The sequence below is a fragment of the Pipistrellus kuhlii genome, unplaced genomic scaffold (genome assembly GCF_014108245.1).
Source record: "Pipistrellus kuhlii isolate mPipKuh1 unplaced genomic scaffold, mPipKuh1.p scaffold_m20_p_30, whole genome shotgun sequence".
NCBI classification, from domain to species: Eukaryota; Metazoa; Chordata; class Mammalia; order Chiroptera; family Vespertilionidae; genus Pipistrellus; species Pipistrellus kuhlii.
The window spans coordinates 4572429-4595457 of record NW_023425530.1 but is presented as its reverse complement, the minus strand read 5'-3'; the positions used below and the strand labels follow the sequence as shown (position 1 = coordinate 4595457).

General features: G+C 52.5%; 1 protein-coding gene and 1 long non-coding RNA gene across 5 annotated transcripts; one reads left to right on the top strand and one right to left on the bottom strand.

Moving 5' to 3' along the window:
* Positions 1–9689: 9689 nt before the first annotated feature.
* LOC123653321 lies at positions 9690–11154 on the bottom strand. The gene is made up of 2 exons (XR_006743051.1): positions 11011–11154; positions 9690–10399 (listed from the first exon to the last, which is right to left on the bottom strand). It is a non-coding gene; the product is annotated as an uncharacterized LOC123653321 (long non-coding RNA).
* On the top strand, positions 10643–18777 carry S1PR2 (sphingosine-1-phosphate receptor 2). Of its 4 annotated transcripts, XM_036459653.2 has the most exons (3): positions 10646–10795; positions 12729–12806; positions 16321–18777. In XM_036459653.2, exon 3 carries the CDS (start codon positions 16363–16365, stop codon positions 17419–17421), a length of 1059 nt encoding a protein of 352 aa, XP_036315546.1. In that variant the 5' UTR covers positions 10646–10795; positions 12729–12806; positions 16321–16362; the 3' UTR covers positions 17422–18777. The 4 variants fall into 4 exon arrangements, with proteins under 4 accessions (XP_036315544.1, XP_036315546.1, XP_036315547.1 ...); XM_036459651.2 differs by lacking the exon at positions 12729–12806 and having other exon boundaries at positions 10643–10795; XM_036459654.2 differs by lacking the exons at positions 10646–10795; positions 12729–12806 and adding an exon at positions 10969–11121.
* Positions 18778–23029: the final 4252 nt, after the last annotated feature.

The following is a 23029-nucleotide window of genomic DNA, read 5'->3' as shown; positions in this document are numbered from 1 at the left end:
CATTTGGTCACTTAGGCTTTTATATATATAGAGATACTGATTTCATAGAGGAAAGGAGAGTGAGAGCGAGACAGAAACATTAATGATGGAGAGAATCATTGATTGGCTGCTTCCTGCATGCCTTCTACTGAGGATCAAGCCAGCAACTCTGGCATGTGCCCTGACTGGTAATCGAACCACAACCTCCTGGTTCATAAGTTGATGCTCAACCACTGAGCCATGCCAGCCAGGTTCCAAGGCAAAAAGAAATTTTGCTTCCTTTTGTTCCCTGCTATAGCCCAGCATGCCGCCTCACACTTATAACACAGTAGGGGCTCAATACATGTTTCGAAAGTGAATTCCTTCTCATTGCCCTGTTGCCGAGGTATTATCAGAAACAGAGAGAGCACTTCCATTGTATTAAGGTCTCTAACCCCCTGGAGTCACAGGCGCATAGGTACCCAGTAAATGATAATTTACCCAGTGGCACTGGAGTCACATAGACACGGGTTCAAATCCAGGGGCTGCTGCTGATTGGCCACATGTTTAATCAGTAAGCATGACACACACAAACCTTCCCCGCCCCCGCTGAGCTGTGTGGAGGGTCAGAGTTCTCTTTCCTTTCACTTACACTCCCCTCAGTCCTTTTTATCCCACAGAGGGAACCTATAAACAGGAATCAGATCACATCCCTCCTTTGCTCAGAACCCTCTCACTTCCCGTTCCCTTAGAGCCAAAGCCAACGTCCTCACTGCATCCCACCCTCCTCCTCTATCACTCTTTGGTCTCTAGCCACAATGGTCTTATCACCAGACCTGTCCATCCCACACCAGTCTCGGGGCCCTTTCATCTGTCATTCCTTCTGCCTGGACCACTCTCCCATGAATGTCAATCTTCATGGCTCACCCCCACATCTCCTTACGGTCTTTGCTTAAATGTCACCGTCTCAGCTGACACTGGGTCTAAAATCACTGCTCCCCGCCGACCTTACATTCTGCTGCCTTCCCAGGTGTCACGTGTTTCCAGAACTGTCACCGTATACTAACAGACGACATCATGTTCTTATGTTCCTGATGCTTGTCTGTCTCCCCCACTAGAATGTCAGCTCCTAGATGGCAGGGTTCTTTGTTTCTTTCCCCACTGGACTCCCCTGCTGAGGAGGGCTCGCAGCATGTTCCCCATACACAGTAACTCAACAAACAGAACGTAGAGAAAGCACTTTGCACAGGGCTCCCCACTTCCCCCCACCGCCCTCTCCCCTCTGCCCCGCAGCTTATTGATTTTAAGCCTTCATGAAAGGGAAATAATGACCTTGAGTCGTGCATACTGCAAGGCTCAAAGTTTGACCATTTTGGCCTGAGCCTTGGTGGAGGTCAAAGATCAACATGTCCAGCTCACTCCCGTGGATCAAAGGCTCAACGGCAGGTAACCCCTGTCTCCACTATCAGCCTTGTGACTCTGCTGGCCACAAGTGTGATAGCAATTTAGGGAACACACATCATAAACTGGAGGGCCCCCCAACATCTGGTCTTTCCTGGCCTCCCTCCCCCCCAATCACTGTGCAAGGGTTTTCACAAAAGCCAGTGGTTAAGGCTGCGATATTGAGGGCAGCCCTCAGGAGATGCAGAGCATGGGTACAGGCTTCTTGGGGGGTTAGGGGGGATCTGACCTACTGGGGGGAGCTGACTAAAGTGCCCCCTCGCCACCTGCCCGAACATCTGCTGTGTGTTTGCAGCTCCGTTGGTGGGTAACTGCCAAACCCTGGAGGAGGAGTCTCCCATTGAGTCAGCCCTCCACCCCCAGGACGGGTCTGATTTGCATAGTCATTTCCATGCCTGTTTAGTTACCTTCAGTTTAACCGCAATAGGAATTTGGAACAAAAAAAAAAAAAAAAAAAAAAAAAAAAGGCACAGAACCAGCAGGTCTTGGCAGAAATTCAGACCCTCCTCAGGGGAGTAGGGCACCGCGGTTCATTGGGTCTCAATTTCCTCCTCTGTGAAATGAGGTGTAATGGGTCCTACCTCACATGGTTTGTACCCAGCTTGAGCCTGTGTACCCTCAGCCACCCACTTCCCCTGCTGGCCCTGTCCCACAGCTAGGGGCTGACCCCTGCACACAACATTTCCCTTGTCCATTGGTTTCTGCCCAGATTTTGCCAATGGCAGGCACTGAGGGTAGATTGGGAGGCAAGAGGATCTTTTTTTAAATGCATTTTTATTGATTTCTGAGAAGAAGGGTGTGGGAGGAAGAGATAGAAACATCAATGATGAGAGAGAATCATTGATTGGCTGCCTCCTATACACACCCCCACTGGGGATTGAGCCCAAAACCCAGACATGTGCCCTGACCAGGAACTGAACCATAGGTCCACGCTCAGCCACTGAGCCACATTGGCCAGGCCCTGTGTGCTAATTTCTAGTCTCACCCTGTTTACACTTTGGTTTCTTATCTGTGAAACCGCTATATTAAATCCCCTCTGTTTGAGATATTTATATTTTTCTGATGTAAGATAGCTGTGAAGGATTTTGTTTGCTTTTGTTTTAAGATACAACTTAGATACAGTAAGTCTTCCCTCATCAGTGTACAGTTCTGCAAGTTTCCACAAACATATATAGTCATGTAACCATCACCACAATGAAGACACAAAATGGTTCCATTACCAAAAAGTTTCCCTTTCTGTAGTCAAATCCTTCCTTAGCCCCAGGCCCTGCCAGTTACTGGTCTGTTCTTAGTCCCTATAGTTTGGCCTCTCCGAGGATGTCATAGAAATGGAATCATATAGCCTTGTAACCTTTGGTGTATGGCTTCTTTCCCTCCTTATAATGCATTTGAGATTCACGCACGTTATTTATAATTAGTTCCTGCCTTTTGGAACTGGTGGTTCCAAATATATTCCTGAGTGACCTGTGTAAGGATGGACTGCAGTTTGTCTATGTTCCCTAAGTAGGGCAGCTGCTCGGTTTGTTTGTTTTTAATCCTCACTGGAGAGTATTCCTTCCATTGATTTTTCTTTTTTCTTTTTTAGAGACAGTGGTGGGAGGAGAGAGAGAGAGAAACATCGATACAAATGAGACTATTGCCTCCCACATGTGCCCTGACGGGGCAATGGATCGAATCTGCAACCAAGGTACATGGCCTAGACCGGGAATCGAACCCGAGACCTTTCCTCGGGCCGGTCCTCTAACCACTGAGCTAAACTGGCAGGGCTGCTGTGAACTTTTCATGAGCTGATATTTGCGAAATGTTCAGGACAGTAACTGGTGCAGTAAGAATGTGTCAGTCATTGCTTTTATGCTGGGTGGCGGCGGGGGAGGGGGGGATGGTTACTGAGAAGTGGGTTCAGGTGTTCCCCTTCCCGCTAACGGCTTGCCTCCCTTGTCCGGAAGAGAGAGCCCACCCTTCCCAGGCTGGAAGGGCCACGGCTGCATCTGGTGCCGACGTGGCAGGAACTGGCCTCCCAGCCCATCCCTGAAGCTGAAAGTGGGCCCCGAGCCCATGGATGGAGGAAACGCCTGCCAAGATCAGCATCTGGAAAGCTTCTCTGCAGCTGGGGCCCCCTCCCCCAGTGCCGGGGTGATGATGAGAAAGTTGGGACCTGTCTCAGACACTTCTTTTTATGCAATTTCTCCTGCCAAAAGCGGAGAGCGGGGGTGGGGTGACAGTAGAGACCCAGAGAGGCTTGAGGACAGGCCTGGGCCTCCTTGCTCTGGGGAAGCTCAAAGAATCAGAGATCTGAGGGTTTCCCTCACCTGGATTACAGAGAAGACCGTCCCATATCTCACCAACGCCCCATGTGCTCCCGAGGAGTAGCCATCACCCTTCTGACCCTCTGGGGCAGGACTGAGCATAAACAAATTCAAATAATCCCCACTACTGTGTACCCCAGCTTCTTCACCTTTAAATTGGGGTGAGAAGGAAGAGGCAAAACTATGGAGACAGAGAAAAGATCAGTGGGCAGGGCATCATCAGTGCAGCCAAAGGTTGCTGGCTCTGTTCCTGGTCAGAGCACATGCATAGGTGTGGGCTGGATCCTGGCAGGGGGCATGCAGAAGGCAGCCTATGGCTGAAGCCGGTTTGGCTCAGAGCGTCGGTCTGCGGACTGAAGGGTCCCAGGTTTGATTCTGGTCAAGGGCATGTACCTTGGTTGCGGGCACATCCCCGGGGGGGGGGGGGGGGCAGGAGGCAGCTGGTCGGTGTTTCTAGCTCTCTATCCCTCTCTCCCTTCCTTTCTATAAAAAATAGATGAAATATATTTTAAAAAAGAAAAAAAAGAAGGCAGCCTATGGATGTTCCGCTCTCACATTGACATTTTTCTCTCTCTCCCTCTCCTTTCCTCTCTTTCTAAAAATCAATAAACTATTCTTTAAAAGAAAGAAAGAAAGATGCCGAGACCGGTTTGGCTCAATGGATAGAGCGTCGGCTTGGGGACTGAAAGGTCCCGGGTTCGATTCCGGTCAGGGGCATGTACCTTGGTTGCGGGCACATCCCCAGTGCGGGGTGTGCAAGAGGCAGCTGGTCGATGACTCTCTCTCTCATCGATGTTTCTAGCTCTCTATCTCTCTCCCTTCCTCTCTGTACAAAATCAATAAAATATAAAAAAAATAAAAATAAAAAAAAAATAAAAGAAAGAAAGAAAGAAAGAAAGAAAGAAAGAAAGAAAGAAAGAAAGAAAGAAAGAAGAAAGAAAGAAAGGAAGGAAGGAAGGAAGGAAGGAAGGAAGGAAGGAAGGAAGGAAGGAAGGAAGGAAGGAAGGTCAGGGGTTACCAGGGGTTTGGGTTAGGGAGGGATGAACAGGCAGGGCACGAAGCATCTCTAGGGGAGTGAAACTATTCTGTATGCGAACAAGTCACTGTATGTTTCATGAAACCCACAGAAGGTGCAACACCAAGAGCAAACCGCAGTGCACATTCTGAGCTTGGGGTGCTGGTGATGTATCCGCGTAGGCTCATCGATTAAAACCCAGCACCTCCGTAGTGCCATGCGGAGAGCAGGGGAGGCTTTGCGTGCCTGGGGGCGGGGGGACACAGGAGAAATCGCTGTACTTTCCGCTCGATTTTGCTGTGAATCTGAAACTGTCCTAAAAATAGAGTCTGTGTGAGACAATAGGATGATGATAATATTCCCCACCTCCTAGGACTGGGAGGATTCAGAGCTGCGCTCAGGACAGTCTGGGTCATGTGAGCATTAGCCATTGTCCGCGGCCCTATAATTAGTGGAGGCTGCTCGAGTCTCTTCACCTCTATGTTCCCTTCCTGGTAGCTCCCAAGAGAAGGGTCATTTCCTTCTTCGCCCACTGTTCCCTCTCAGGAGTCCCTTAGAGCAGCTTTCCCTTGGACGCCATCTCCCCCGCCCCTGCAGACTATCAGGAAGTCCAGGCCTCCCGTGCTTTCCAGCTCTCCAGCCCGTTCCCTCGGCTGACCCAGCCGAGACCTTGTGTTGCCCCAGAAGTGGGAGGTGAGAGGGCTGAGAAGAGGAGACGGAAGTTGCCTGTGGGTGTATCTCTGTGTCTCTGAGGGTGTCACCTTTGTCTAGTAGCCATGGTCTGTCTAGCAGGCGCCAGCTATGTCTGGCCTTGACTTCATCCCCACCCCCCAGGTCCCTGGAGGGATGGCAAACTGCTGAGCCAACTCAGGCAAGTGGGGGGGGTCACTTCCTCCCCAGCTTTTAGGTCCCCACAAAGAGCTCAGATTTCCGCTCTGATAGCTCCCCGTCGAGAAGAGACCCAGTTTGCTCTGTGCCTTGTCCCCTGTGTGTTGAACACCTGGTTTCGAGAAGTTGCCCGGGCAACACATGTCACTTGGCAGAGGACTCAGTGGGGTTTTGCTGAGGTTTCAGTGGACCCCAAGATCTGGCCCTGAAAGGAGTGGACGCTGAAACCTGGTTCAGGAAAAGGAGCAAAGTCACGGTCTCTTTCCTTATCTCTGCATCAAAGCCCCGTGGATCTGTATCAGAACTGTCTGGTTTCTTCACTGCCTCCTCCGTCAGTCAGGTATGGATGACAGAGACCAAGGAGGCATCATCAGAGCCAGCACAGAGCATTATATGAATATACTAGAGACCTGGTACACGAAATGTGTGCACTGACGGGGTGGGAGAAATGTGTGCACTCTCAGGGGCAGGGAGCCCTCGGGGGATGTCCGACTGACAGTGTAGGCCCACTCCCCACTTCTGGGCGAGCAGCGCTCCCTCTGTGGGAGCACACGGACCACCAGGGGGCAGCTCCTGCATGGAGCATCTTCTCCCTGGTGGTCAGGGTGCATCATAGCGACCAGTGGGTCTGCCGTTTGGTCGATTTGCACATTGGCCTTTTATTATATAGGATATGCTGCATACATATATGTCGCATTACTATAATCTTTATGCATTTTTTTGTTAATCATATAAACATGTTTTGTTTTGTTTTAACTCTCTTCACCTGAGGATAAGTTTATTGATTTTAGAGAGAGGGGAAAGGAAAAAGAGAGAAACATTGATGTGAGAAAAGTCAATTGGGGATGTGTTGCCTCCCGTACTTGCCCCAAACAACAGGTGATTGAACCTGCAACCCAGGTACATGCATGTCCTCGACCAGTAATCAAACCCAAGACTCTTTGGTTCTTTTTATTTATTTATTTTTTAATATATTTTATTGGTTTTTTACAGAGAGGAAGAGAGAGGGATAGAGAGTTAGATACATCAATGAGAGAATCATCAATCAGCTGCCTCTTGCATACCCCCTACTGGAGATGTGCCCGCAACCAAGGTACACATGCCCTTGACCGGAATTGAACCTGGGACCCTTCAGTCCGCAGGCTGACACTCTATCCATTGAGCCAAACCAGTCTCGGCAGACCCTTTGGTTCTTGGGCTGGTGCTCTAACCACTGAGAAAACTGACCAAGGCAACCTGTTTATTTTTTTTTAATTGTTTAAAAATATGTTTTTATTGGGTGGGTGGGAATAGATCAACCAAGAACTCGTATTCAGACAATAGGGTGATTAAAGTGTGGGGTGAGGGCAGGTTAGAAGGGGTCAATGGGTGAAAAAGGGGGACATATGTAATACTTACAACAATAAATATTTTTTAAAAGAACTTACATTATAAAAATATGTTTTTATTGATTTCAGAGAGGAAAGGAGAAGGAGAGAGAGATAGAAACATCAATGATGAAAGAGAATAACTGGCTGAAAACAGTTTGGTTCAGTGGATAGAGCGTTGGCCTGAGGACTGAAAGGTCCCAGGTCCGATTCCGGTCAAGGGCATGTACGGGCACATCCCCGGTGTGGGAGGTGCAAGATGCAGCTGATGGATGTTTCTAACTCTATACCTCTCTCTTCCTCTCTGTAAAAAATCAATAAAATATAAAAATGTAAAAAAATTAAATTAAAACATTTTTAAAAAGAAAGATCGGTTGTCTCCTACATGCCCCCGACTGGGGATCGAGCTTGTAACCTGGGCATGTGCCCTGACTGGGAATCAAACCATGACCTCTTGGTTCATAAGTCAATGTTCAATCACTTAAACACGTTAGCCAGGCAACATGTTTATTCTTAATAGAAATTTGTTAATATTGATAAGTTCAATAATAATATCAATATCTTTATTAATAGTATTTTGTATGTTTATATTGATCATTATTATTACAGGAATGATTTTACAACTAAAGGTCTGGTGATTTGTTACCTTTTATTTAAGTTTTTGAATTGGTAATAGGAACTAACCATTGCAAACAGTATTACAGGGCACAGGATGAAAAGTCTGACACCCCATCACCTGTCCTCCTGAGGTTAACCGCTGTGACGGGTGTCTTGTGCCTCTCCCAGAGATGGTCTGTGAGCCATACACAGGCAAATGCGCGTGTATTTATACAGCCCTTATAAATACACACAGAAGTTCAGGCAAACAACGCAAGCTGTTCTAATTTGTGTGTTTTTCAAGTTAACAGGTTGGAGACACTTTCACTCAGTACAAACAAGACTACTCCATTTTAATTCTGTAATAGGCATTAATGGATCTATTAAATTTTTTTTTATTGATTTCAGAGAGGAAGGGAGAGGGAGAGAGGTAGAAGCACCAATGAAGAGAATTATTGATGAGCTGCCTCCTGCACGCCCCCTACTGGGGATTGAGCCTGCAACCCAGACATGTGCCCTTGACCGAAATCGAACCTGAGACCCTTCAACATGCAGACGGATGCTCTCTATTCACCGAGCCAAACCGGCTAGGGCTCAATGGGCCCATTTTAATGTCCTTTTTTCATCATTTTGCTTTCCAATACCCTTTATGAAGGTATCAAGCAGTATAGTGTTCTCTTTGATTAATTTCAGCTTTATTGACATAAAAATTATAAGGTAGTTAAAGCACACATCATAGTAATTTGATATACGTATACATTCTGAAAGAGTTCTCCCATTGACTTAATTAATATATCCATCACCTCACTTATTTATGTTTTTGTGAGGTGTGGTGTGTGGTGTGTGGTGTGTGTGTGTATGAACATTTAAGTTCTACTCTCAGCAAATTTCAATATCATACGGTATTATCAACTATAGTCACCATGTTTCACATTTGATTCTCAGATCTTATTTCATGTTATTGCTGAAAGTTTGTACCCTTTCACCCACCGCTCCCCGTTTCCCCCACCCCAGCCCCTGCCAGCCGCTTTCCTGTTCTCTGTTTCTCTGGGCTTGACTTTCTTTTTTTAGATTCCACATATAAGTGATACCGTGCACTATTTGTCCTTCTCTGTGATTTTTTCTCTCACTTAGCATAATGCCCTCAAGGTCCATTCATGTTGTTATAAATGACAGGATTCTCCATATTCCATTATATTTTATATATATGAAATTATAAGTGGAAAATTATATATAGAAATATATATATTACATTTTTTCCTTTTTTGTTGTTAATCCTCACCGGAGGATATTTTTCCATTGGTTTTTAGGGAGAATGGAAGAGAGAGGGAAAGACTGAGAGAAACATCGATGTAGGAGAAACACACCAATTGGTTGCCTCCTGCATGAACCCCCGACTAGGGCCGGGGAGGAGCCTGCAACCAAGGTATTGTAAATGCCCTTGACCAGAATCGAACCTGGGACCCTTTGGTCTGCAGGCCAATGCTCTATTCATTGAGCCCAAACACTTATGGCTCACATTTTCTTTATCCAGTCATCCACTGAGGGACACTTGGCTTGTTTCCATGTCTTGGCTATTGTGAATAATGCTGCCATAAACATGGGAGTGTAGGTATCCTTTTTCATAATTTTATTGTTCGTTTGTTTTGAAGCACCTACCCTCTCCCTTCTTTTTTATTGCACTGTCTGGGTATCAAACAGTCTTAACTTTTTAAAAATATGTGTGTTTTTGTAATGTATTTTTAGTGGGCGTCAAGCCTGAAACCCAGGGCATGTGCCTTGACAGGGAATCTAACCAGCAACTTCTTGGTGCATAGGACAATGCTCAACCAACTGAGCCACACCAGCGGGGCAAGCAGGCTTAATTTTTAATTAATTGATTGTTGGAATATTTATTTATTTATTTTTAAAAAATATTTTACAGAGAGGGAGAGAGATAGAGAGTTAGAAACATCGATGAGAGAGTCATCAATCAGCCACCTCCTGCACACCCCTTACTGGGGATGTGCCCGCAACCAAGGTACATGCCCTTGACCGGAATCAAACCCGGGACCCTTCAGTCTGCAGGCCAACACTCTATCCACTGAGCCAAACCGGTTTCAGCTATTGTTGCAATATTTAAACACGTCACAGTATTGTGCAGGTTACAACAGCCAAAAGGCACAAAGGAATCAGAGTGAAACAGCCTCCTCCCCGGGACACTTACGTTTCTTCTTGCAATATTCTGAATCTTCTGTCCGCGTCAGGTAGAAATCAACCCCCCGGGGGACGCGGCGTGTTGCCTGCTTCGTCTCTACCCTTCAGGAGAGTGTCTGGCACAAACCAGGTGTCTAGCGTATTTGGTAAATGAACATATAAGCAGATTGTTTATGCGTGTTCACAACTAGTGCAGGCTGAGTGAGGAAAAGGGGTGGGAACTCAAGAACCAGGTAGAGGATGGGCCCCAAGTTGGAAGGCAGGATACGACTGGGACCTGGCAGCGAGGGCGGGGCTGCCGTGGACAAAGGCAGGTTAGGCTGAGGGTTGCGTCTCCCGGGCAGGAGGCGACGCGGGATTCTGGGATCCTATCAAGGCAAAAATCAGTTCTGTGTTTGGGACAGTGCGTGGCGCATGGTAGGCACTTGATTATCTTTTGAAATGAACACACCATAGGCCTTGATGCCTAACTGCTGCGACGGCACACAGTAGGTGCTTCATTGGCTCCTTGCTGAGTCAAGGGGACCCCGCGCTCTCCTCCCATCCCGGGGTCCCAGGGGCGGGCCGGCATACATCTGTCCTTGGAGACGGCTGTTTCGGGTTCGGGCCACCTGGCCAGGAGGGACACAAAGTCACGGGGCCGAGTGACGTCAGGCTCCAGCCGGTTCTCACGGGAGGGCCTGGGAGGGGCCGGGCCGCGGGGGGCTGGGGGGCGCGGACAAAGGGACGGGCGCACCACCCCCGCCGGCCCGCGCGCGCCGGCCCGGCCCGGCAGACCACATCTGGAATTCATTTCTGCCCCTCCCTCCCGCAAGGGGAGGAGAGGAGAGGAGAGGAGGGCGGGGCGAGGGGGGGCAGGCGCCGTCTCTCCCCGCCCCCCTCTCGGTCTCTACCCAGCCGGGACGCAGCCGAGCCCGGCGGGCAGCCCCAGCCCCAGCCGCGGCCGTCTGGGAGCGCCGATGCCAAAGCCCCTCGGGCCAGGGCAGGGACCCGGGCCGCCTCGCCAGGTGAGCATGCGTGGCAAGGGGTGGGGGGGAGTGAGAGGCGGGCTCGGTGCACTCGGGGCGCGGGATCCGAGCCGCGGGGCGTGGGTGGGGGGCCTGGTCGGGGCCGGGGTCGGGCGCGCTCCCGCTGCCCTGAGCGAGGAGGGGTCGCCGTGCGCCCTCCCCGCGGCTCCGATCGGCTCCCGCGGGCCCCGCCGCGAACCCCTGACTGCGCTCACCCGGCGGCAGGAAGTTGGCTCCGAGGAGGAGGCGGAATCCAGGCTCTTTTGGCCGGAGCCCGGGAGGCAGGACGGCGCGCCCGGGGAGTTTGGGGAGTGCGCGCGTAGGAGGCGGGGAGGGCGCCCCTCTGGGCTCACTCGGGTGGAGCCAAAGGTGCAGCGCGCCCTCCCGCCGCGGAGCTCCCAGGCCGAGGGGCGGGGCCCCCCGAAGCAGGCAGGCTTCACATCTGGCTCCCTGCCTCAGTTTCCTCGAGTAGTCTTCCGTTCCCTCCCCCTCCCCCGGCGGGGACCTGGCTTTGTTCTGGGAGAGAAGGGAACGTGGCCGTGTGGCTCCCGCGCCTCTTCTTCCTGGGGCCCGGCGATGGGGCGTGCGTGCAGGCGCGCGTGGCACGGGCCCCGCTGGGTCCCAGGCCCCGCAGAGCTTCCGAACCTCGCCCCCTCCTCCGGCACGGACTGACTCACCCGGGGATTTCCACCCCCTCCCCAAACTCTCTCTGGTCAGATGCTCCAGACGCCGCGCGCTGAGCCCACAGTCTCCCCTGTGGCTGAGGTTGGTAACCCCCTCTCCCCCCGTGTCCTCTGGGAGCACTGAGGCAGGGCGCCTGGCGGGACGGAGTGGAGCCCCCAGCCGCACTTGGAGATGTGGAGATACCGCGCTTGCTGGTGTGTGGGGCCAAAGAGAAAGGAGGTGCGGCCCCAGCAGCCCGGAGTGTGGATACCGTGCATTCCACCGCCAGATAAGGAGGCTGAGACTGTGGCCCGAGGCGGGGGCGGGTCCTGTCGCCGTTGTCTGGGCCTCTGGGCTTCGTTCGCCTCGTAGGGAGGACTGCCCTCAGAGGACTGCCTGCAGACCCCGGGCGTCTCCTTTGCTGCTTGGGGCTGAAGCCTCCACCCTCCCTGGCCCCCTGGGGCCTCATTGGTTTTTCATTGATTGGTTGGTTGATTGGTCCATCCATCATCCGTCCATCCATCATCCGTCCTCCATGGTTTCTGAGCACCTGGTGTATGCTAGGTAGCAACCCAAAGGGCCTGCACACGGACTTGGTTGCCGATACTTACATTCCACGGTGGAAGCCAGACAGAAAAGTAGAAATCATACTTTTCAAACTTGTTAAGGGCTGCGAAGATAGCAAAGCTAGAGGCTCTGAGGGGACAGTGGCTGTAACAGACCAGGGGGTCAGAGCAAGTCACCTTAAAACAAATCTGGAAGATGAGGAGACTCACGGATTTGGGGGAAGGGCGTGTCAGGTGGGGGAACAGCCGGGGCCAAGGCGAGGAGGTAGGGTTGGCCTGTAGGAGGCCAGTGTGGTTCCATGGCTCTGGGGGAGGGTGGGAGGAAGCTAACGGGCAGAGGGCCAGGTCCTTTGGGGCTAGTGGGGAGCCATGGAAGAATTTGGAGTGACATGTTGGAGCGCCCCTGGCGGCTGTACGGAGAATGGCAGTGCAGCAGGGCCCTGACAGCTGAAAAGAAACCAAAAGAAAGGGTTTGGGGCGGATGCTGCCCTAGGCAAGAGGCATGGGATCAGTGAGTGACCACTGGGAACTGAATCACAAGGCCTGCCTCAGTGGAACTTGGGGAAGGGGCTCCTGGAAGCCCTGAGCTTCCTCCTGCCTCCCTCCCTCCTAATCATGCCCCCCCTTCCCCCCAGTCTGTCTGTGTCTCCTTCCCTGCCCTACCCTGTCTCTTGTTCCCACTCGTCCTTCTTGCTCCATGTCAGGCCTGGACATTCCCTGATTCCGAGCCCAGTGAACTCTTACGGAGCCTCTGGGAGGGAGTCAGGGCGGCCTCGGCAAAGGTGAGCCGGAGTCAGGCCCGGTGTGTGGCCAGGCCTGGGAGCCGACACAGGGAGGAGCAGCAGGCAAGGCATGCATCTGCTGGCCCCAACCTGGAAAGCATCTACTTACCTTAATACTTAGCACAGCTCTAGTTGGGAAGATGAAGTAGTGTGGGCCTCAGTTTCCCCTTCTCTTACGAGGAGAGCCACCCCTCCTGAGGATGCCTACAAGCCTCCGGGGCTGCAGAAAATGAGCGTGCGGTGCCCTGGTCTTGTTTTCCAGGGAAAAGATAGACTTTTTGGTCCGTTCCTAGGATTCAAGGGCTGAATCCATTTCTGTTTTATTTATTATCCTAAATACATATTTTTATTGATTTCAGAGAGGAAGGGAGAGAGATAGAAACATCAATGGTGAGAGAGAATCATTGATCAGCTGCCTCCTGCACGCCCCCAACTGGGGACGGAGCTCGCAGCCCAGGCATGTGCCTTTGGCTGGAATTGAACCCGGGACCCTTTAGTCCGCAGGCCTGTCCTCTATCCACTGAGCCAAACGAGCTAGGGTTGAACCCATGTCTTATTTCCCCAGGAAGTGGCCGTAAATCTTTCTCTTGGCTGCCTGACTGGAGAGGGGGGTGGCCCCACTTCAGGGAAGGAGGGGGGCAGCCACAGGACACGCCCCGCGCTTCAGGCCCCACTAGCAAGGGTGCTTCCCAGGCCAGGGATGGGTTTTTGATTCTCAATTTTAAACTCCAGGAGGGTCCCAGTAGGCCCGGGCGGCCTGGGGATGTCTGGTGAGGATGACCTGGCGGTCAGACGGCAGTTCAAACTCTCCCCAGGGACGTTCACACAGTTTTAATTCTCCTCGGGAAGAAGCGAGTTCCAGCCTTCCAGAAAGAACCCATTCTGTGGTGGTAGCTGCTGAGCGCTTCCAAGCCTGGCCAATCAGATGCCGAAGATGGAAAGCTCAGGCCAGTGAGCGGATAGCTCAACACCTTGGGATTGAAAACAAGCCAATCAGGGGGCAGGCTGTGTCTGGCCCGACAGTGGCTGGTAGGGCCTAAGCCTGCTTCTGGCCCTCTGCGGGCAGAGGGCATCGGGGTGCCAGAGGCTCTGTCCTGCCCAGGAACAAGGGGCCTCTGTGTGGCGATCTGGGCAGGGCAGCGGCCCCGGGGACGCACACAAGCCCTTCTCTGTTCCCAAACTGGGACGGATGTCCCTTCGCCCGGAGGGAGCAGCTGCTTCCCTGTCAGGCCAAGGTCCGGGCCACCTCCCCGAGGGGGCACCGGTGACGGTGACGGTGACAGCGATAGCCGAGCGGCCCCGGAAGTCCCCCATCACTCCCCGGCTCGCTCAGAACCGGCCCAACCAGCCTTTTCTGGAAGGCGGCTCCTGGCGCACATGTGGTCCCTGCCAGGCCTTGGCAGACATGTGTCCAGGGATCTGGGGAGGGCTCTTCCTGTGCCCCATCCCCCAACCCCATTTAGCAGGCAGTTCCCCTCCTGAAAGGCAGACTGCACCGCTTTGCTCTGCTCCTCAGAGACACCTCCCTCCCAAGCTGGAGGGCGGCCATGGTGTCGGCCTTGCATCCTCTCTGCACCTCTTCCCGCCCCCTCCCCCACGGATTGGTTTTCCTTGCGAGGGGGTGACTCAGGCTTGCATGGAAACAAATCCCGTCCCCCTCCCCTCCCCTCCCCGCGGGGCCGCACGCCCCCTCACCTCTCACATGACTTCAGCGCAGCTGCCCCGTCCTCCCAGCCAGGACCTCCCAGGCTGGTCTCGGGTGTCTCCCCCAGCCCACCGCCCCCTCCCAGCCTTCCCCACAGCGGATGTGACTGGGGAACCAGGACTCCACCCTGTTTGTTCCAGGGGCCTCACATCTGGATTTCATCCTGCCTGGGAGGGGGTGCCAGCGCCCTGCCTCTCCCTCCGGACCCTCTGTCCCAGGGCAGGGCTAGATGGTGCTGATGAGAACAGGCTGTCGGGAATCTTGCTTGGCTGGCTCAGTCAGCATCCCCTCCCAAGAGATTGGGTGGAGGGCATCTAGTCCCAAGCATAGTGTGGCAGGAAAGAGGGAGCTAATCGTGCTTATTCCGGAAAAGGCTACCTCGAGCAGCGTTCAACAGGATTTTAAAAATATATATATTCTATTGATTTTTTTTTTTTACAGAGAGGAAGGGAGAGGGATAGAGAACTAGAAACATCGATGAGAGAGAAACATCGACCAGCTGCCTCCTGCACATCCCCTACCAGGGATGTGCCCGCAACCAAGGTACATGCCCTTGCCAGGAATCGAACCTGGGACCTTTCAGTCTGCAGGCCGACGCTCTATCCACTGAGCCAAACCGGTTTCTGCTCAGCAGGGTTTTCCTGTCACCCTGTGAAGTGGGCTTTCTTCTCCCCGATGCACAGATGAGGGTGTTGAGGCTGTGTGCCGATTGACTTGCCCAAGACTCCACAGCATGTCAGAGGGGGTGTGGCGTTGACACTAGATTGTCTCCCAGGCCTGTGTCCTCGGGGATGACATGACCTCTGGGGATGCTGGAACCTCAGGGCCAACCTGGTTTACCTCAAGACCTTATTTTGGGAGCACCCGTAGCCTCAAGGCTTACGCCCAGCCTGAAACCGAGGGCAGTGGGTGGTAATGAGCGGGGCATGGTGCTGTCAGCACCACGCATCTCTCTGACCCAGGTTAGCAGGTGGCACGAGGCCCAAGGCTCCAGTGTATTTGAGAAAAGGGGCAAGCCCTCCAGTTCCTGCCCACAGCTCCACCTCTGGGTAGGCGAGCAAGGCTTCTGGAAGGAAGTCCACTTGTGTCCTTCATGCCATTTGTGGGAGCTTCTGCGAGACAGTGTAGCCTAGAGCAGTGGTCGGCAAACCGTGGCTCTTTGGCCCCACCTGGAGTGTGGCTCTTCCACAAAGTACCACGGCCTGGGCGAGTCTATTTTGAAGAAGTGGCGTTAGAAGAAGTTTAAGTTTTATTTATTCTTAAAAATATATTTTATTGATTTTTTACAGAGAGGAAGGGAGAGAGATAGAGAGCTAGAAACGTCGATGAGAGAGAAACATCAACCAGCTGCCTCTTGCACACCCCCCACCGGGGATGTGCCCGCAACCAAGGTACGTGCCCTTGACCGGAATCGAACCTGGGACCTTTCAGTCCACAGATCGACGCTCTGCCACTGAGCCAAACCGGTTTCGGCAAGAAGTTTAAGTTTTAAAAATGTGGCTCTCAAAAGAAATTTCAGTCGTTGTAACTGTTGATACTTGGCTCTGGTGACTAATGAGTTTGCTATCGAGGCTTTGGAGCCGGTCTCTCTGGCTCTGCCACTTACTGACTTTGAGACTCTGGCAAAGTGAGTTGACTCCTCTGGGTCTCCCATCTGTGAAGCAGGGATCCTGATCATTTTTGACTTCGTGCTGGCCCCTCAGTGAGGCGTGCTGGCCCTGGGACTCAACCCCTCGGCGTCCAGGGTCAGAGCCCAGGCAGCGTCCACAGCCCCCTGACCTGTCTTATCTGTGTCTCTTCTCCCTGCAGCTCTGACAGCTCCATGGCCTCGGCTGGCCACTGAGCCCCACCATGGGCAGCCTGTACTCGGAGTACCTGAACCCCGACAAGGTCCTGGAGCACTATAACTACACCAAGGAGACTCTGGATGTCCCGCAGACGCTCTCCCGCCAGGTGGCCTTGGTCCTCATCATCATCCTGTGCTGTGCCATCGTGGTGGAGAACGTGCTGGTGCTGGTCGCCGTCGCCCGCAACAGCAAGTTCCACTCGGCCATGTACCTGTTCCTGGGCAACCTGGCAGCCTCGGACCTGCTGGCGGGCGTGGCCTTCATAGCCAACACCTTGCTCTCGGGCTCCGTCACCCTGCACCTGACACCCGTGCAGTGGTTTGCCCGCGAGGGCTCGGCTTTCATCACGCTCTCTGCCTCCGTCTTCAGCCTCCTGGCCATCGCCATCGAGCGCCATGTGGCCATCGCCAAGGTCAAGGTCTACGGCAGCGACAAGAGCTGCCGCATGCTGCTGCTTATCGGGGCCTCCTGGCTCATCTCGCTGGTTCTCGGTGGCCTGCCCATCCTCGGCTGGAACTGCCTGGGTCACCTCGAGAGCTGCTCCACCGTTTTGCCGCTCTACACCAAAGACTACGTGCTCTGTGTGGTGACCATCTTCTCTGTCATCCTGTCGGCCATCGTAGTTCTGTACGTCCGCATCTACTGCGTGGTCCGCTCCAGCCAGGCCGAGGTGGCTGGCACGCAGACGCTGGCCCTTCTCAAGACAGTCACCATCGTGCTGGGGGTCTTCATCGTTTGCTGGCTGCCTGCCTTCAGCATTCTCCTCCTGGACTACGCCTGCCCCGTGCGCGCCTGCCCTATCCTCTACAAGGCCCACTACTTCTTTGCTTTCGCCACCCTCAACTCGCTGCTCAACCCCGTCATCTACACATGGCGGAGCCGGGACCTGCGGCAGGAGGTGCTGCGGCCCCTGCAGTGCTGCCAGAAGGTGGCGGGGGGGCAGGGACGGCGGGACGGGACCCCCCATCACCGCCTCCTGCCCCTCCGTAGCTCGAGCTCGCTGGAGAGGGGCACCCACATGCCCTCGTCGCCTACGATTCTGGAGGGCAACACCGTGGTGTGAGGGGCACGTGAGCTGACAGCCAGGCCATGGCAGAGGGCTCCGTGGGGAGGTGCCGCGTGACCTCAGACAGAGGTGGGGCTGCCTAGCAAGGTGGCCCACGCCCCAGCCCTGGGTGATATTGAAAATATCTCATACCTGGGAAGGCCAGCGGAGGCCCTGACCTGCGGAAGGAAGAGCCACCGGCAGAGGCCTGGAGGCCAGGGCGGTGGCTGGTGTGACCCCTCAGAACTGGCTCAGGGGACGTCTGAGGTTCCCTGCAAAGGGCCTGGGTGACAGCAGGCAGGCACTCAAGGGGAACTCAGGGCAGGGGCCATTGACAACTCGGTACAAAGGATTTCGTTTCACGACCTCTCTGACTCTCCGCCTTGCCACATTCTGGCAACCTCAGGCCCCCTCCCTGGAACCAGTGCCCCGGGGCTGGAGGCCTCCTCCCTCACTGTCTGGGCAGCCCTGGCTGATAGTTCCCCAAGCCCGAGTCTACAGCTTCCCCAAATGTCAGCTGGTACTTGGCCACTTCTTCCCTTTCCTCTTACTCCACGGGATGCCAGGAAACCACGGATTCAGGGGGAGGGAGGGCCGGGCGCTGAACCCCATGCTCAGACCTCGTTGGCCAGTTGTACTATTTGGGGCACAGAGAAATCACCAAGGGCCGGGAAAACCTGTCTGCGGAGCGGAGGAGGGCTCAGCGTGGAACTTGAGAAAGTTCTGGGGGAGCTGTTAGCCCAGGACCCTTCCACCTCCCCCTCAAAACAACCACCCCCGGGCTACTCACACCTCCGGCCCCAGCTGAGGTCCCAGCTCTCCTAAGGCAGGGCGGCTGGAGTCCACTGGGCCTCCTTTCCAGCTGTAGCGACTGGAGCAGGGAGCCGGGGTGCTGAGGACGCTTGTGGGGGCTCTCCCCGAACCTGCTCCAGAAGGACTCTGCTAAATCCTGTGGATAAGTAGGAGGGTCCTTGCGGTACAAACATATTTATGTGTCTCTCGGTGTCTGTGCGTGTCCTTGTGTGTGCGTGTGCGATGTCTGCGACCTGTGCCCATGTGTCCCCAGGATGAATGCCATTCCGTCTCCTCGTGTCTGTGTTGAAGCTGCCAAAGAGGGGTCCGGCCCCACACTCAGACGCCTTCGTAATCGCCGGCTCATGCCCCCATGTGAGAGCTGGGCTGCAGCTCACCTGGGAAAGGAAACCTCATGCCTCAAAGTGACTTCTTGTGAATGCACAGGTTGGGAGGGTCTTTTGGGGGGCAAGGAGCCAGATGGGGGCTTGCCTCCCCTTATTTCAGCTCCCCAGATGCCCCCACGCCCCCATTGTCTGAGACCAGGCCCAGGCCAATAAACGGTTCAATTCCTCTTTCTGATGCCTGTTTGTCTTTTCAGGTTTACGGTGGTAGTTCCCCCATTATCGCTCCGTGGCTGGGGGTGGATGGGATGGGGGAGGGTGGCTGCTGCCCAGGCAACCCACCGCCCTTTGCCAGTCTTCCCATTCCGTGTCCCAGACCAGGGGCCGCAGTGGCTGCTGAGAAAACAGGGTCAGCGCTGGCATCTCCCCAGGACAGTTGTCCAGGGCCTTCCTCTTTTCCTTAAAGAAGGGTGTGGTGGCTGGTGGGGACCCCTTTGTCCAACCCAAGTACATGTCTCTCCCTGGGAGCTGGAGAGATTATCACAGGGTCCTCCTGAGAGCAGTATTCCCCAGAGAAATGGCTGACAGAGCATGTTCCAGGCGCGTCGACGTGACTCCCCAGCAGGACTCCTTCTGTAGGGCTGTGGGTCTAGAGAAGTGACGTGATCCGCTCAGGGCCACACAGCCCGCTGGAGCAGCACCGGTCCGGATTCGAACTCTGGGGGGGCTGACTTGAGATCCTGCCAGCTCTAAGCCTGGGCCAGGGAAAGGATCCCCCACTTTGCCATGCATGGGGCCAGCAGAAGCCCAGATGGAATGCAGCCGGAGGGTGGGTGCCTCGCTCAGCTCCAGGGTGACACCCCACTCCTTTGCCCAGACGCACAGGGCTCAGTGGCTCCTCTGGAGAGCTGCACTTTGTTTGGGAACACAGAGCCCAAGCTGAAGCCTCGCCCAGCAACGCCAGCACAAATACTAGGGCGGTCAGCGAGGGAGAAGTGAGGCAGGCGGCAGTCAGAGGCCGAAAGGCCTGCGCCCCCCTGGGGATTCCCCTCCCGCCAGTAGTGCAGAGACAGTCTCTGCAAACTCGAGGCCTTAGTAGAGTTTGGAGGGAAGAGGCAATGGTCAGGCAAGAATCAATACATTTCCCCCAGATACTTACATGCTTCCAACGCCTCCTCCTTCAGGCCTGCCCTAACCATCTCCCTTCCCATCTAGCCCATCAACCGGCAGTATTTTATATAACAATTTACCCCCCCCCCCATTAAAATATGAGAACCTGGATGTAAGGATTGTATTGTCTTCTTCACCACTGTGTCTAGCATGTTAAGCAGCACTTAGCTCTCCACCACAGGCCCTTTGCACCTGCTGTTCCCTCTGTCTGGAATGATTATCCCCCAGGCATCCTTGGAATTCTTCTCTCCTTCAAAACTATATCCAGATATACCATGGGTGAGGCTTCTAGCCTCGCCATACATGAGTTTCTTTTTTTTTAATTAAAAAAAATTTTTTTTTATTGATTTCAGGGTGGAAGGGAGAGGGAGAGAGAGAGAAACATCAATGATGAGAGAGAATCATTGATTGGCTCCCTCCTGCTCATCCCCTACTGGGGACTGAGCCTGAAACCCTGGTATGTGTCCTTGAACAGAATCGAAGCCAGGACCCTTCAGTCTGCAGGCCAAACCAGCCAGGGCTAGTTTCTTTTCCTATCTGCCTCTCTTGCTACTCTTTTAACATGGAACACGCTTTGCTTCATCCTGTTTATTTTTTATCTCCCCTTTACAATGCTAGTTCTATGACAGCAGGGGTTGGTGTCTGTCTTCACTGTTTGGTCCCAGAACAGTGACTAGCACACAGTAGGTTCTCAATCAATGTTTGTGAAATAAATGAAAGCAAAAGCAAATGATGGTCGTCTCAGTAAGTGGTACTCCCATCAGCACTGTAAAAGGTTAAGGAAACTGAGGCACAGAGAGAGCGAGTGAACTGCCCACGCTCATGTAGCATGTGAGTGGAAGTGTCGGGATTTGAACCCAGGCAGTCCTTGATTTAAAATGGCAATCACATCGGATCCTCCTCAGTATCCTAAAGATCCACGTTACTGATCTCTCAAATCTTGGAGCCTAGAATGGGGAGGGACCAACCTAGAGGGAGGCAAGGTGACTTTCACCTCCTTTCCTCCTAATGCCTGTTGGATATTAGGAAGCTTCAGAATCATCTGGAAGAACCTGTTAACATGCAAATTCTTAGGCGTTGCAGTGACAGATTCTGATTTGAATAGGTCTGAAGTGACCCCAGCAATGCCTGTTTTTCACCAAACACCTTTAGGCATCTTCTTGGGACCATAGTTTAAGAAGGTTTCAGATTCCATAATCTCAATAGAATTTCTTTTTTTAAAAATATATATTTTATTGATTTTTTTACAGAGAGGAAGGGAGAAAGATGGAGAGCTAGGAACATCGATCAGCTGCCTCCTGCACACCCCCTACTGGGGATGTGCCCGCAACCAAGGTACATGCCCTTGACCGGAATTGAACCTGGGACTGTTCAGTCCACAGGCTGATGCTCTATCCATTGAGCCAAACCGGTTTTGGCTCAATAGAACTTCTTGCATTGATGGAACTATGCCATATTAGCCCTGCCCACTTGTGAGCTATTTAGCACATGAAGTTTGGCTAGTGTGATGCAGGGACTAAATTTTAACTCTAATTTAAAAGTAAATGGCCATGATTGCCATTAGCAGTTCTACAGGGTGCACCTCTGCAGCCTCTGGGCAGCTGACCTCTCTTGGCATTATACCACCAATTCAACAAAAATCCTCAAATCTCACCATATCATTGTTATGAATGACACGGTCGCTTCCACATGTCACGCCATAATTTTGGAATATTTCTTTTAATAATGATAGCAAGGTTAAGCTCAGTGCCTGGCTGGCATGGCTCACTGGTTGAAGCTTGACCTATGAGCCAGAAGGTCACGGTTCGATTCCCGGGTTGCAGGTTCGATCTCTAGTGTGGAGCGTGCAGGAGGCAGCCAATCAATGATTCTTTCTCATCATTTATATTTCTATCTCTCCCAATCTCTCTCTAAATCAATAAAAATACATTTTAAAAATATAATAATTTAAAGAAAGATCAGGCTCAGCTGCAAATAGAAAACAAACTATTGGTAATTGAAGAAAGAGAAATGCGTGCCTGATGCCTGGCTGGAAACTTCATCCATGTTCATCAAATAAATGGACTCTCAGGCTTGCGGGAAGTGAGGGGAAGGAAATGGATTTCTCATATAAAAGCGTTCCAGAGGAAATTGGTCTGGGTAAGGAGGACAGATGCCTACTTCTTAGCATCCAGGCTCCCATCTGTTTGCCTGTCTGCCCATCCACCTGTCCACCCACCCATCTACCTAATCTACCTGTTTATCTAGTTATCATCTATCATCCATCTATCCTCCTGAATACTTTGTTTCCTAAGAACAAGGCATTCTCCTAACCCTGTGGCTGTGGTCGGCAAACTGGCTCACGAGCCGCGTGCGGCTCTTTGGCCCCTTGAGTGTGGCTCTTCCACAAAATACCACTGTCTGGGCGAGTCATTTTGAAGAAGTGGTGTTAGAAGAAGTTTAAAAAATGTGCTGTCAAAAGAAATTTCAGCCGAATCCGGTTTGGCTCAATGGATAGAGCGTCGGCTTAGGGACTGAAAGGTTCCGGGTTCGATTCCGGTCAAGGGCATGTACCTTGGTTGTGGGCATATCCCCAGTAGGGGATGTGCAAGAGGCAGCTGATCGATGACTCTCTCTCATCGATGTTTCTAACTATCTCTCTCCCTTCCTCTCTGTACAAAATCAATAAAATATTTTTTAAAAAAATTTCAATCGTATTGTTGATATTTGGCTCTGTTGACTAATGAGTTTGCCAACCACTGTCCTAACCTCAGTAAAATTATCAAAATGAGGAAATTTACAAACCTTCATCAGATTTCACCAATTGCCCCATTACTGACTGTTACCTTAGAAGAAAATCGCAGACCACGTGTTGAATTCATTTATCTCTTCAGTCTCTTCAATCGGTCGGGCATTGTCCCGTGCCCTGAAAGGTTGAGAGTTGGAGCATGTGCCCGGGTGTGGGCTTGATCCCCCTGGGGGGCGTGCGGGAGGTGGACCATCGATGTTCCTCTCCCTTTCCCTCTCTCTCTAGAAGTCAGTTTTTATTTTATTTAATTTTAAAAATATATTTTATTGATTTTCTTACAGAGAGGAAGGGAGAAAGATAGCTACCTGTGTTTCCCCGAAAATAAGACATCCTCCGAAAATAAGACCTAGCGCATGGAAGATAAGACATCCCCTGAAAATAAGACCTAGCGCAACTTTGGGAGAAAAAATTAATATAAGACACTGTCTTATTTTTGGGGAAATAGGGTAGAAACATCGATGAGAGAGAAACATCCACCAGCTGCCTCTTGCACACCCCCTACCGGGGATGCGTCCACAACCAATGTACATGC